This window comes from Rhinoraja longicauda, chromosome 33 (assembly GCF_053455715.1).
Source record: "Rhinoraja longicauda isolate Sanriku21f chromosome 33, sRhiLon1.1, whole genome shotgun sequence".
NCBI classification, from domain to species: domain Eukaryota; kingdom Metazoa; phylum Chordata; class Chondrichthyes; order Rajiformes; family Arhynchobatidae; genus Rhinoraja; species Rhinoraja longicauda.
The window spans coordinates 6,134,905-6,147,190 of record NC_135985.1 but is presented as its reverse complement, the minus strand read 5'-3'; the positions used below and the strand labels follow the sequence as shown (position 1 = coordinate 6,147,190).

Genomic DNA, 12,286 nt, shown 5'->3' with positions numbered 1-12,286 from the left:
ATGGATAGGACAGGTTTAGAAGGATATGGGCCAAACACAGGCAGGTGGAACTAGTGTAGATGGGACATGTTGGTCGATGTGGGCAAGTTGGGCTGAAGGGCCTGTTTCCATGCTGTATGACTCTGACTTTATCAATCCTAAGCATCTATGACAAGACCATTCAGCCCATTGCTTGCTACTGGTTGAAAAGAGTAATTAACTACGGGTGCTGTCTGCACGGAGTTTGTACGTTCTCCCCGTGACCTACGTGGGTTTCCCCCAAGATCTTCGGTTTCCTCCCACACGCCAAAGACGTGCAGGTTTGTAGGTTAATTGGCGGGGTGTAAATGTAAATTGTCCTTAGTGTGTGTAGGATAGCGTTAATGTGTGGGGATTGCTGGTCGGTGTAGACTCGGTGGGCCGAGGGGCCTGCTTCCACGCTGTATCTCTTAACTAAACTAATGTTAAGTCGACCTTCCAGCACTATGTAGATAGGGGGTTACATCCTTGAGGCCCACATTGAAGCGATGAGACTGTCTTACCCCCATCACACTCCAGCTCAGTGTACTTTTTTCCTTGTTCGTGCTGTAATCATTCTACCAATGATCGGGGTAATGAATTGAACATTACATTAAAAGTGTTTATTGATTTCATCCAAGCATAACATCTCTTTGACAAATGATAAATGGATACAGGGAAATGTTATGACAATTGAGGTAGATTCTCGGAAATTGGGTGCACAATTTCCACGTTTATTGCTCTTGACAAATTGTCCGCTGGGATGTGGTGATAATCAACATCTCGGAGACGTCAGCTCTGGACAATATAAATCTTGTTTGTGTTACTGGCACCCAGTATCGGTGCTAAGTACTCTTGATAGACACAAAATGCTGGAGTAACTCAGCGGGACAGGCAGCATCTCTGGAGAGAAGGAATGGGTGACGTTTCGGGTTGAGACCCTTCTTCAGACTATGTGTCTATCTTCGGTTTTAAACCAGCATCTGCAGTTCCTTCCTACACACTCAGTGCCCAAGTTGGATTTGGCAGAGACAAAGAGAACACTCCTTAAAATGTACTCCAAAAAATTTATATTAACCCAAAATACATTAGCCATGATATCAGGGGTAGTGTTTCAGTTTCTGATAAGATTGATACTATACCACCGATCAGAATCATGTTACTAAAAGTGTTCTACCATTGTGCTTCATCCTTTGCACTTTTGTGGCACACCAGATATCATTAGAAATATTTTAATATATCTGAAGCTGATTTATTTATTCTCTTCTTATACCCAGGGAATTTGGTACAAAGCTTGTCCCATTTCCCCCAAAGTATTTGCCAGGATGTTGCCAGGACTTGAGGGCCTGAGCTATCGGGAGAGGTTGTGCAGGATTGGACTTAATTCCCCCCTGGAGCGCAGGAGGCTGAGGGATGAGCTTATAGGGGTGTATAAATCATGAAGCGAATAGATAGGGTGAATGCACAGAGAAGGAATGGATGGCATTTCGGGTCGAGACTCTTCTTCAGACTGTACAGGGTACAGGGAAGATTTACGAGGATGTTGCCAGGACTCGAGGGTCTGAGCTATAAGTAGAGGTTGCGTAGGCTAGGACTCTATTCCTTGGAGCACAGGATAAGGGGTGATCTTATAGATCTTATAGAGGTGTAAAAATCATGAGAGGAATAGATCGGGTAGACACACAGAGTCTCTTGCCCAGAATAGATGAATCAAGGACAAGGAGTTTAAGGTGAAGGGGATAAGATTTAATAGCAATCAGGGGGGTACCTTTTTCACACAAAGGGTGGAGGGTGTATGGAACGAGCTGCCAGAGGAGGTAGTTGAGGCAGGTATTATCGCAACGTTTAAGAAACAGACAGGTACGTGTTTAGGACAGGTTTGGAAGGATATGGGCCAAATGCAGGCAGGTGGGACTAGTGTAGATGGGACATGATGGCCGGTGTGGGCAAGTTGGGCCGAAGGGCCTGTTTCCATGCTGTATCACTCTGTGACTCTATGAGCTATTTACACGGTAACTCTTTGTCCTCCAGGTTATTGTGATGAAGCGAACTCTCGGAGTTGGCTACGCGGCAGTGGACAATCCCATCTTCTACAAACCCAACACGTCAATGCTGCTCGGTGACGCGAAGAAGACGTGCGACGCTCTGCAGGGCAAGATCCGGGAAATGGAAAATTAAACATCGAGACACAAAAAAAATGTTAAAACTGAAAGAAATCAACTTGCTTCCAGAATTTCACGGTTTGAAGACTACAGAGACTAACGGAATGCATAATCCAGGAGAAATATGAAAATAAATATTTTACTGTATTATTTGCATTCAGGTTATGTGTTTGTTATTCCTATTGCTTGTTGTTGGGTAATTCCGGTCGGGAGACTCACCAAATCGAGGTGATCCAATTCTAGATTGCTGGTATGTACGGTACTTCAAATTGGCTTGGAAAAAAAGGGCGGGCTGTTTCTTTGACTATAACAAGTAGAGGTGTATGTCTAGCAAAGAACTGCAGATTCAGCTTTTAAATCAAAGGTAGACACAAAATGCTGGAGTAACTCAGCGGGACAGGCAGTATCTCTGAAGAGAAGGAATGGGTGGCATTTCGGGTCGAGACCCTTCTTCAGACTGAATTCAGAGGTGTATGTCTGCACCTCTGTCCCTCACTTGAATTTTCCATTTTATCTTCATCAAATCCTTTCTTTTTTTTTCTGGGAAAAACATTGAGGAGAATGAATTAAAATGGGGTGCCTGAAAAGGGACTTATTTTTACGCAACGTTGATCAGAAAGCTTTACAAATTTGCATTAATTGCTTTGAAACCAGTGTATTTTTGGCTTGGATGGAATTAAATATTTAGTTTTGAATGACTTTTAAATTCCCCGAACGGTCAGGAATGAGGTCCACGTCGGAATCAAGTTCTATCTGTTGGAGTAGAACGTAAGAAGCCGACTGTCGCTATGTCCTCTCAAACCTGCTCCTCTATTCAGTAAGATCATGTCTGACCTGCCCAGACTGTCTACAATCCCTTGCAATATCTGTGTTGGCCCAGTCAACACAGCGAATCTCGTCCCTCTGGAAAGAAATTCCCCCTCATACCTCATACTTGCCAGGCCTTGTCCCACCCCCACCTTTCTTCGTAGGAAAAAAACTGCAGATGCTGGTTACAATCGAAGGTAGACGCAAAATGCTGGAGTAAGTCAGAGGGTCAGGCAGCATCTCGGAAAAGAAGGAATGGGTGACGTTTCGGGTCGAGACCCTTTTGTCAGACTCGAGTCTGAAGAAGGGTCTCGACCCGAAACGCCATCCATTCCTTCTCACCCGAGATGCTGCCTGACCCGCTGAGTTACTCCAGCATTTTGTGTCTACCCACCTTTCTTCCATCTGGCTGAAGAAGGGACCTGACCCAAAACGCCAGCTATCCATGTCCACCAGAGATGCTGCCTGACCCACTGAGTTCCTCCAGCTTCCGCAGTTCTTTGTGTCTTCTCGTTGTAATTCAACAGGAACCCCTTTCTTATGACACTAATTCTGTACCATCTTACTCGGGGAACAATGTCGTAACTCCCATGTTGTAACTCACGTCAGACTCGTGATTTTTACAGATTCCAGAGAGGGAGGCTCATTCCTGTTGGAGGCAATATGATTAAGCAGAAGGTATGATGAAGGTGTAAGTGAATGGGAAATGATCACAGGTAGAACAGGTAGTGTAAGAAAATAACTGCAGATGCTGGTACAAATCAAAGGTATTTATTCACAAAATGCTGGAGTAACTCAGCAGGTCAGGCAGCATCTCAGGAGAGAAGGAATGGGTGGCGTTTCGGGTCGAGACCCTTCTTCAGACTGATGTCAGGGGGGCGGGACAAAGGAAGGATATAGGTGAAGACAGGAAGATAGAGGGAGAACTGGGAAGGGGGAGGGGAAGAGGAAGAGAAGGACAGAGGAACTATCTAAAGTTGGAGAAGCCAATGTTCATACCGCTGGGCTGCAGGCTAGAACAGGGATTCCAGGAGGGCACGCAACAGTTAGTAATTGCTCAGCAGAAAGGAACAATATTATTAACAACCATCACTTGTGTGTCCAGCCTATAGTGTGCCCTGCAAGGATTTGGCAACTCTTTAATTATTGATGCAAACTAATTTGCAAAGCTGACGTTAGATAAAAGATGCTTAATAAATGTAAGCCTTTATTATCCAAAAATGCCCCTGAGCGATTTAATGCCATCCAAGTACTATTGAAGGCTTTGTCCCACCCCACCTCTCTTTTCCAGCTTTCTCCACCCTCTTACTATCAGTCTGAAGAAAGGTCCAGACCTGAAACGTCGTCTGTCCATTCCCTCCGCAGATGCTGCCTGGCCTGCTGAGTTCCTCCAGCACTTTGCGTTTGCCTCTAGATTCCAACATCTGCAGCTCTGCATCCCCAACTGCAATGTTCACTTGGGCAAACTTCCTACAAACAGCAATGTGAAAATGTCCAGATAAACTCTTTTATTTTAGCGATAGTTTGAGGGTTAAATATTGACCACAACGCCGCCTGCTTCCCTTTACTGTAGCACCATGGGATCTACATCGCCTGAGATGGTGTCAAAGCTTACTCTTTGCATATTGGCACATTTCACAGTAATTGTATCTCTTACAGGAATTGTCAGCTTAGGCATTTTGTACTCGGGTCTCTGCAGTGCGATTTGAACGCAATGCCTTTTAGGAACCCAAGAAGCAAGAATAATTTCAACCGAGCCATGCCTGACACTCATTGGTAGGTATGGCGTTATGTTTAAGAACATGTTCCAAAATTTTGGTAACCAATGTTAAATCACAAAAAGGCCTCTTGTATTCATGGAACTTTAGGAGACTTTAGTTATATAAAAGACAATGTCATAGTTTTTACCCTTTCTTTGATGTTGATATTAGCAGTGCCAACTATGAGTGCAACTGATATAGCTTCATGCTGTAATGTACGGAAATAGAGAAATTGCTGTTAATTTATTTTAAATTATGAAGTAGAACTTTCAACAGCATTTTGAAGGAGAGTTCTTGTCATTTTGTGGGGCGGTGGGGGTCTTCAATAGTGGTGAATTGTGAAGATATAGTTCTCTACATCAGCAGAATCAGAACATTATGTGACTTAGTGTGTCGAAAAACTGTCAAAACATGGTGGAAAATAATGGACTGAAAAGAACAGAATTATAGATTTGTACTTAAAAGTTGGCTTTTGGAACAATTAACATTGTTTTTCATTGTAAATGGACTTCTTGAATAGAATTTGAAAATGTGCTTCCATATTGTATTTTCAATGTGAATGAGTAACTACTAATTACAGAAAAACTCTATCAATATTTTTTGCTGTCATCATTATAACTTAAGATAAAGAAAATTTATTGAGCATGGACTAGGTTGATAAATTGTTTCAGTTCAAAAGAGCTTCATTTCATGCAAGGCTAACTACAAAGAATAAATATGACTAACACAAAGCCAAGCAGATGGTCCACATTGTTCAAAATTATTTCACTCCATGATTCACCAGTGCAATTATTTTGCATTAAGCTCTGTTTAAAATTTAAATGGTCTCAAGTTTGCAGCTAAATACAATGGCTGTTAATGCTTATATTCCTAAAAAATTAATTGACGAACAAGAAATACTTCATTATGATGGCTTCTTTACAACAATCCTTCTTAGTCAATTCAACTGGATTGAAGGCACAGGGAACTGCAGATGCTGGTTGACAAGAAAAGACCCAGGAAGGGTCTCGACCCGAAATGTCACCCTTACCTTCTCTCCAGAGATGCTGCCTGTCCCGCTGAGTTACTCCAGCATTTTGTGTCTTATCTTCAGTTTAAACCAGCATCTGCAGTTCCTGCTTACATGCTCAGACTCAGAGTGCTGGAGTTACTCAGTGGGTCAGGCAGCATCTCTGGAGGGCGTGGATTGGCAATGTTTTGGGTTGGAAGCATTCTTCAGACTAATTGTAGTGGGAGGGGGGAGAAAGCTGCAACAGAGATGGGGGCGCGACAAGGTCTGGCAGTGATAGGTGCATACTGGCGGCAAGATGGCGCCCAACCCAGGCGACTATTTGCGTGCTAGTCACAGAGGCAATCACATATCACAATCGCTCCACACATGTACCTGTTCAATGGCCTTTTAAATGTTGTTACTGGAACTGCCTCAAGAAACTGAGAGCATTGTTGATTTTTTCCCCCCGAGTCCACCAAAACAGCAAGGACACGTGTAGTTGTTTTGAAAATCTGGTGTTGAATTCATAGAGTCACACAACGTGGAAACAGGCCCTTCGGCCCAACTTGCCCACACCGACCAACATGCCCCATCCACACTAGTCCCACCTGCCAGCATTTGGCCCATATTCCGCTAAACCTCTATATTTTGTGCTCAACAGCTTGGTTGCAATAAGGATTTCAGTGCTGGAGATGCTGGGTTGCTTATCCTTGTTCAGACATGGGTTAGCGATGCCTTTCTAATGCCTTAAGGTACCCGTTGAAGCCACTTGACGTCTCGGAAACACATAGGAAAGCAAGGATAATTCACCTGATAGACCATGAATTTTTTTTAGGTTTGAGGTCTTGATTTCAACACACTTTTCCTCAATCAGTCAAAAGCTTCGGACTTTAGGGATGAAGTGCAGAAACAGGCCCTTCGGCCCACTGAGTCCGCGCCGACTAGTGATCCTCGTACACAAACACTACCCGACGCAGTAGGAACAATTTTACAACTTACCAAATCCAATTAATCTACAAACCTGCGTACGCCTTTGGAATGTTGGAGGAAACAGGAGCATCTGGGGAAAACCCACGCTGTCACAGGGAGGACAGGACGTACAAACTCCGTACAGACAGCAACTGTAGTCAGGATTGAAACTCGGTAAGGCAGCAACTCTACCACTGCGCCACTGTTTGAAATGTTTTTAGTATTCAGAGATATTTAAAATGTATTAAAGTTGAAATAAATAATTAACAAATTAAAAATAAAATAAAAAGACTAAAAACATTTAAAAATATTAATTTAAAATTATCGACCTTTCCTTATTCTCAAGCCTAGAAACTCCACTGAAATAAAGTCTCAGATTCTGTGCCAGGGTCGACTGAGCCAGGGACCAAAAGGCTTTTCACCAGCATTCAAATGGCTTAGAACTGAGATGGGGAAAAACATTTTCAGTCAGAGAGTTGTGAATCTGTGGAATTCTCTGCCTCAGAAGGCAGTGGAGGCCAATTCTCTGAATGCATTCAAGAGAGAGCTGGATAGAGCTCTTAAGGATAGCGGAGTCAGGGGGTATGGGGAGAAGGCAGGAACGGGGTACTGGTTGAGAATGATCAGCCACAATCACATTGAATGGTGGTGCTGGCTCGAAGGGCCGAATGGCCTCCTCCTGCACCTATTGTCTATTGAATGGATCTTAGTGAGAAGGGAGAGAAGTGTTAGGTTAAGACAGGGGATACATGAAACAAGTAAAAAGTTTATATTTTTTAAAGAAATAGCTCCAGCATTAAATGGAATGAGGCCCTGCACTTTTAGAAGATCTAGAGAGATTGGTTAGCGGTAATTGAAGGTAGACACAAAATGCTGGAGTAACTCAGCGGGTCGGGCAGCATCTCTGGAGAGAAGGATGCTGCCTGACCCACTGAGTCACCCCAGCATTTTGTATCCACCATTGACTTAAACAAGCATCTGCAATTTTTTTCCTAGCAGTAGTTGAAGTTCGTCACATGGATAAAAATCTATCTCCTCTTCAAATGAACAAACCCAATGAACAAAAACAATGAATATGGTAAGTTTAATAAGCATCCAATATGTAAGCTTTTACACATGCTTCAGTGGCTGTCGTCTCGAGACGTTAAAATTCCCTCAAACTTCGCAATCGAGCTGCATTGCCTCCAGAGGCACACATTTGGAGTCCAAACTCTATGTCATAGTCTGAAGTTAAAAAGACCCTGGACTAAAGGATGGGGAGGGAATCTCATTGAAACCTATGCCATAATGAAAGACCTAGATGGAGTGGGCGTGGAAAGGATGTTTCAGGTAATGAGCGAGTCTAGGATCAGAGGGCGCAGTCTCAGAATAAAAGGATGTAACTTTAGAATGGAGAAATTTCTTTACCCAATGGGTGCTGAATCTGTGGAATTCATTGTCACAGGAGGCCTTGGAGGCCAAGACATTGGATATTTTTAACACAGAGATTGATTATGAAGGGCGTCAAAGGTAGAAAGCAAGAGAATAGGGTTGAGAGGGAAAGATAGATCATCCATGTTTGTATGGCGGAGTAGGCGTGATGGGCTGAATGGCCTAATTCTGCTCCTATAACTTATAGTCCTATCCACAAGTGTAAAGGTCCTTTGCTACCCTGGTCCATTGCCTTTCAATAATAAGGATTTACAGGGAGATCTTGGAAAACATCCATCCACCTCTACAGGCAGTCACTGACGAAACTCACCACTGCCCTTGGCTTGGCGGTGGCACAGCGGTGGAGTTGCGGTTTCCTACCACACTCCAAAGACTTTCGGGTTTGTAGGTTAATTGGCTTTGGTAAATTAAAATTGTAGGATAGTGCTAGTGTACGGGGATCACTGGTCAGCACGGACTCGGTGGTCCAAAGACCTGTTTTCACGGTGTATCTCTAACTAAACTAAACTAAAAGATAAAGTTCTATTCACAACTTTGCAGGTTGCTGAGTGTATCATTGGATGCTCTCACTATTTTCCCAAACCTTCCCCCACTTCCTATCATGGATTTGACTTTGCAGAGAGAGAGAGAGAGAGAGATGCACAAAATGGCGGCGCTGCCATAGCAGCTGCGGCTTACCTGCGGTCCATTTGTCTTTGTGTTTTTGTTGTTTTTTTGTCTTAATTGTAGTTGTGATGTGGTGTTTTTGTGTTTGTGTACTATGTGTGTATGTGGGGGGGAGGGGGGGAACTGTAAAATTGTAAATATGTGTCCCTTCCGAGCGGAGACCCGACCTTTGTTTTCTGGGTGTTGTCTCCGTTCCTGCTGCGGCCTACCATCGGCCCAACTCCTGGAGCTGGCGGCCTCCAGGGCTCTGGTTCGCAGAGCCCGCGGATCGGACTTACCATCAGCGGAGCCGGCAGTCTTCGGACGCTGCGGGAGCGGCTGCGACTCGCATTAGGCTCGGGCCGCGTGGATGCCGACATCGGGAGCTCCGGCAGCGGCAGCGTATTCGCCCGCCCCGGATCGCGGGGCTTGGGTCGCGGACATTTCACCGTCCGGCGCGGCCTAAAATATGCCGCGGGATATTTCTCTGCTGGGCGGGGGCTTCAATGTCGGGAGCCACGACCGCCCCGACGTGCAGCAACAGCAGCAGCGTGTTCGCCCGCCCGGATCGGACTTATCATCGGCGGAGCCGGCCGTCTTCGGAGGCTGCGGGAGCGGCTGGGACTCGCCTTGGGCCGGCCCGCTGCGGACCGTCCGGCGCGGCCTGCAACCACAACAACCTGACCGCGGGAGAAGACGGCAGGAGAAGGGAAAGACATTGTGGCCTTCCATCACAGTGAGGAGAGGACTGGAGGAGACTCACTGTGATGGATGTTTCTTTGATGGATGTTTCTTATTTTGTGTGTTTTGGGGGTTGTGTAATTTTAATGCCTATTTAATGCTTTTATTGTTGGACTGTGGGTGACTGAATTTCGTCCAATATTGGATGACAAATAAAGCTATCTTGAGAGAGAGAGAGAGAGAGAGAGAGAGAGAGAGAGAGAGAGACCTCGCCCGAGCTCCATCCAGAGCGTTGCTGTTTCTTGGAATGTATGAGGCGCAGTCTCACTGCACAATGCCCATCGGGGGCTGCTTGCCATCACGAGCACGATTGGACTTGACGACGTGGGAGGACAGCACGGTAGCTGCGTCTGGTTGAGGTAAGTGCAGGTATGTGGGTTTACGGAACACAGACATTGCAGACTGCAGCACGATACGGCCCTTCAGTTTGCTCTAAGTACTTCATTCAACATTGGATGTTAACTAGGGGGAAAGAAAAACTGCAGATGCTGGTTTAAATCGAAGGTAGACACAAAATGCTGGAGTAACTCAGCGGGACAGGCAGCATCCCTTCAGATGGAGGAAGGGCCTCCACCCGAAACGTCACCCATTCCTTCTCTCCAGAGATGCTGCCTGTCCTGCTGAGTTACTCCAGCATTTTGTGTCTACATGGGATATTAACTGTTTGCAGCTGGTAAAGCTGTTGCTTCGCAGCGCCAGACACTGGTTCGATCCTGACCTCAGGTGCTGTCTGCGTAGTTTGCACGTTCTCCCTGTGATCGTGCCATTTTCCTACCCGTGCTCCAGTTTCCTCTCACGTCCCAAAGGCGTGCGGGTTTGTAGGTTAATTAGCCTCTGTAAATTTACCCTACTGTGTAGGGAGTGGATGAGAAGGTGGGATAACAGAACTAGTGTGACCAGGTGATTGTTCATGGCTGGCCTTGTATCTCCAAAAGTAAAACTAAAATTAAAAAGGTCGTTTACATTTAAACTTCATATACTGACCCTTCACTTCCAACATTTAAAAAACAAACTTTTTTCATTAAAATTTTAAATAGTGCACGGTAGAGTTGCTGCCTTACAGCGCCAGAGACGCGGGTTCGATACTGACGACGGTGCTGTCTGTACGGAGTTTGTACGTTCTCCCCGTGACCTGCGTGGGTTCTCTCTGAGATCTTCGGTTTCCTTCCACACGCCAAAAACGTACAGGTTCGTCGGTTAATTGGCTTGGCCCTAGTGTGTGTAGGATAGTGTTAGTGTGCGGGGATCGCTGGTTGGCATGGACCCGGTGGGCCAAAGGGCCTGTCTCCGCGCTGTATCTAAACTAAACTAAACTAAAAATAAGGGTTATGAAACCAACTGAAAAGAATATTTATATTCTCCATATGTGCAACACGATAAAGCAAAACCTCTCTTCAAAATCAATCTATGGTGCTCATCAATTCAATGTGCAACCAATAAATTTGGGTAATAAATCTTGCTCAACAACTCAAAGATCAGAGTAATTAAAAGACAAACATCTGTGCAAAACAACAAAGTGTCAAGAAGTAAGGGGTGGGTAAAAGAATAATATCTTGCAATCTAATCTGCTAGAACCACTGAAATCTGCTAGAAACCACTGATTAAAATGAATGGTGAACCGAGTTCCTCAGGACAAGAAAATCTGTCCATCCTATTTAACAACATAATATTTTTTACCCTGCAAGTGTCTCCTTTATTAATGTCAACTAATCATTCTTTTATGCACCATGCTCATGTCTTACATCTAATTAATAAAAAAAGAACCTTTCAGTGCGTGTCTAATTCTATTGACTTCAGCGAGATGAAACCTGCACTCTGAAGCCAAATGAAAAACTGTTGTTGCTTTCTTAATCGTTACCACTTGCGTGGACTTTTTTGTTGATTTTTTTGTTAAAGCTGAGGGGGAAAATAAAAGATTCTTTAGGCCCCAGTGGCGCTAATCCAAGTTGGCAGTCCTGAGACGTTGGGGCTCCAAACCTTCAACCAGAAGGACTGTCAGGTCCCTGGCCACAGTCCAAACCGCATACCTTCAGACAACAAGATTCCAGATTTGATGAAGAGTATGTTCTGGCCTTGGTCACCACAATCCTCCGAGATTCCGGATGGAAACAAGAAGCATTCCTGGCATGACTACTTCCAGAAATCCCGCTTGGTTTGTTCTTGCTCCATTGCCCGTCCAAAATGGATAAACTCTATCACCAGCTGCAGCTCGGTAGTTCTTATTATGACTCAAACTCCCATCAAAAGCAACAACAATTTTTTCAGCCTTCTGCACCCTCCATCAAATGCCATCCCACCAGTGTAATGTGAGGACAACCTGAATCAATCACGCATGCATCTGAAGAATTATCTTCGTCCATCCCTCACAGTAAAAACACGAGTAATTAGATTACTGATCTAAGGCTGATGAAAAACGACCCAAAATGTCGCCTGTCTATTCCGTCCACAGATGGACACGGCACGGTGCCGTGAACTAATGCTCATAGGGCAAGATAACGTAGGACAATGGAAGGCACGCATGGTCCTAGAGGACCAGCATTAACCAATTGGCCTGAATGGCCTTCTGCATTGGCAGCACAGTGGCGCAGCAGTAGAGTTGCTGCCTTGCAGTGAGAAGAGACCCGGGTTCGATCCTGACAATGGGTGCTGTCTGTATGGAGTTTGCACGTTCTCCCCGTGAGCTGCGGGGGTTTTCTCCAGGTGATCCGGTTTCCTCCCACACTCCAAAGATGTACAGGTTTGTAGGTTAGTTGGCTTTGGTAAAATTGAAAATTATCCCTCAT

The 12,286-nt window shown here is 44.9% G+C and overlaps 1 protein-coding gene across 1 annotated transcript in view; it reads left to right on the top strand.

Annotated features, from left to right (window-relative positions):
* Window positions 1–5,462, top strand: part of nnt2 (nicotinamide nucleotide transhydrogenase 2) — a 75,835-nt gene extending 70,373 nt beyond the window's left edge. Inside the window, exon 22 of the mRNA XM_078427498.1 lies at window positions 2,029–5,462. Coding sequence (XP_078283624.1) covers window positions 2,029–2,175 — 147 coding nt within the window. The 3' untranslated portion in view covers window positions 2,176–5,462. The remainder of the gene's footprint in view (window positions 1–2,028) is intronic.
* The last annotated feature ends 6,824 nt before the right edge of the window (window positions 5,463–12,286 follow it).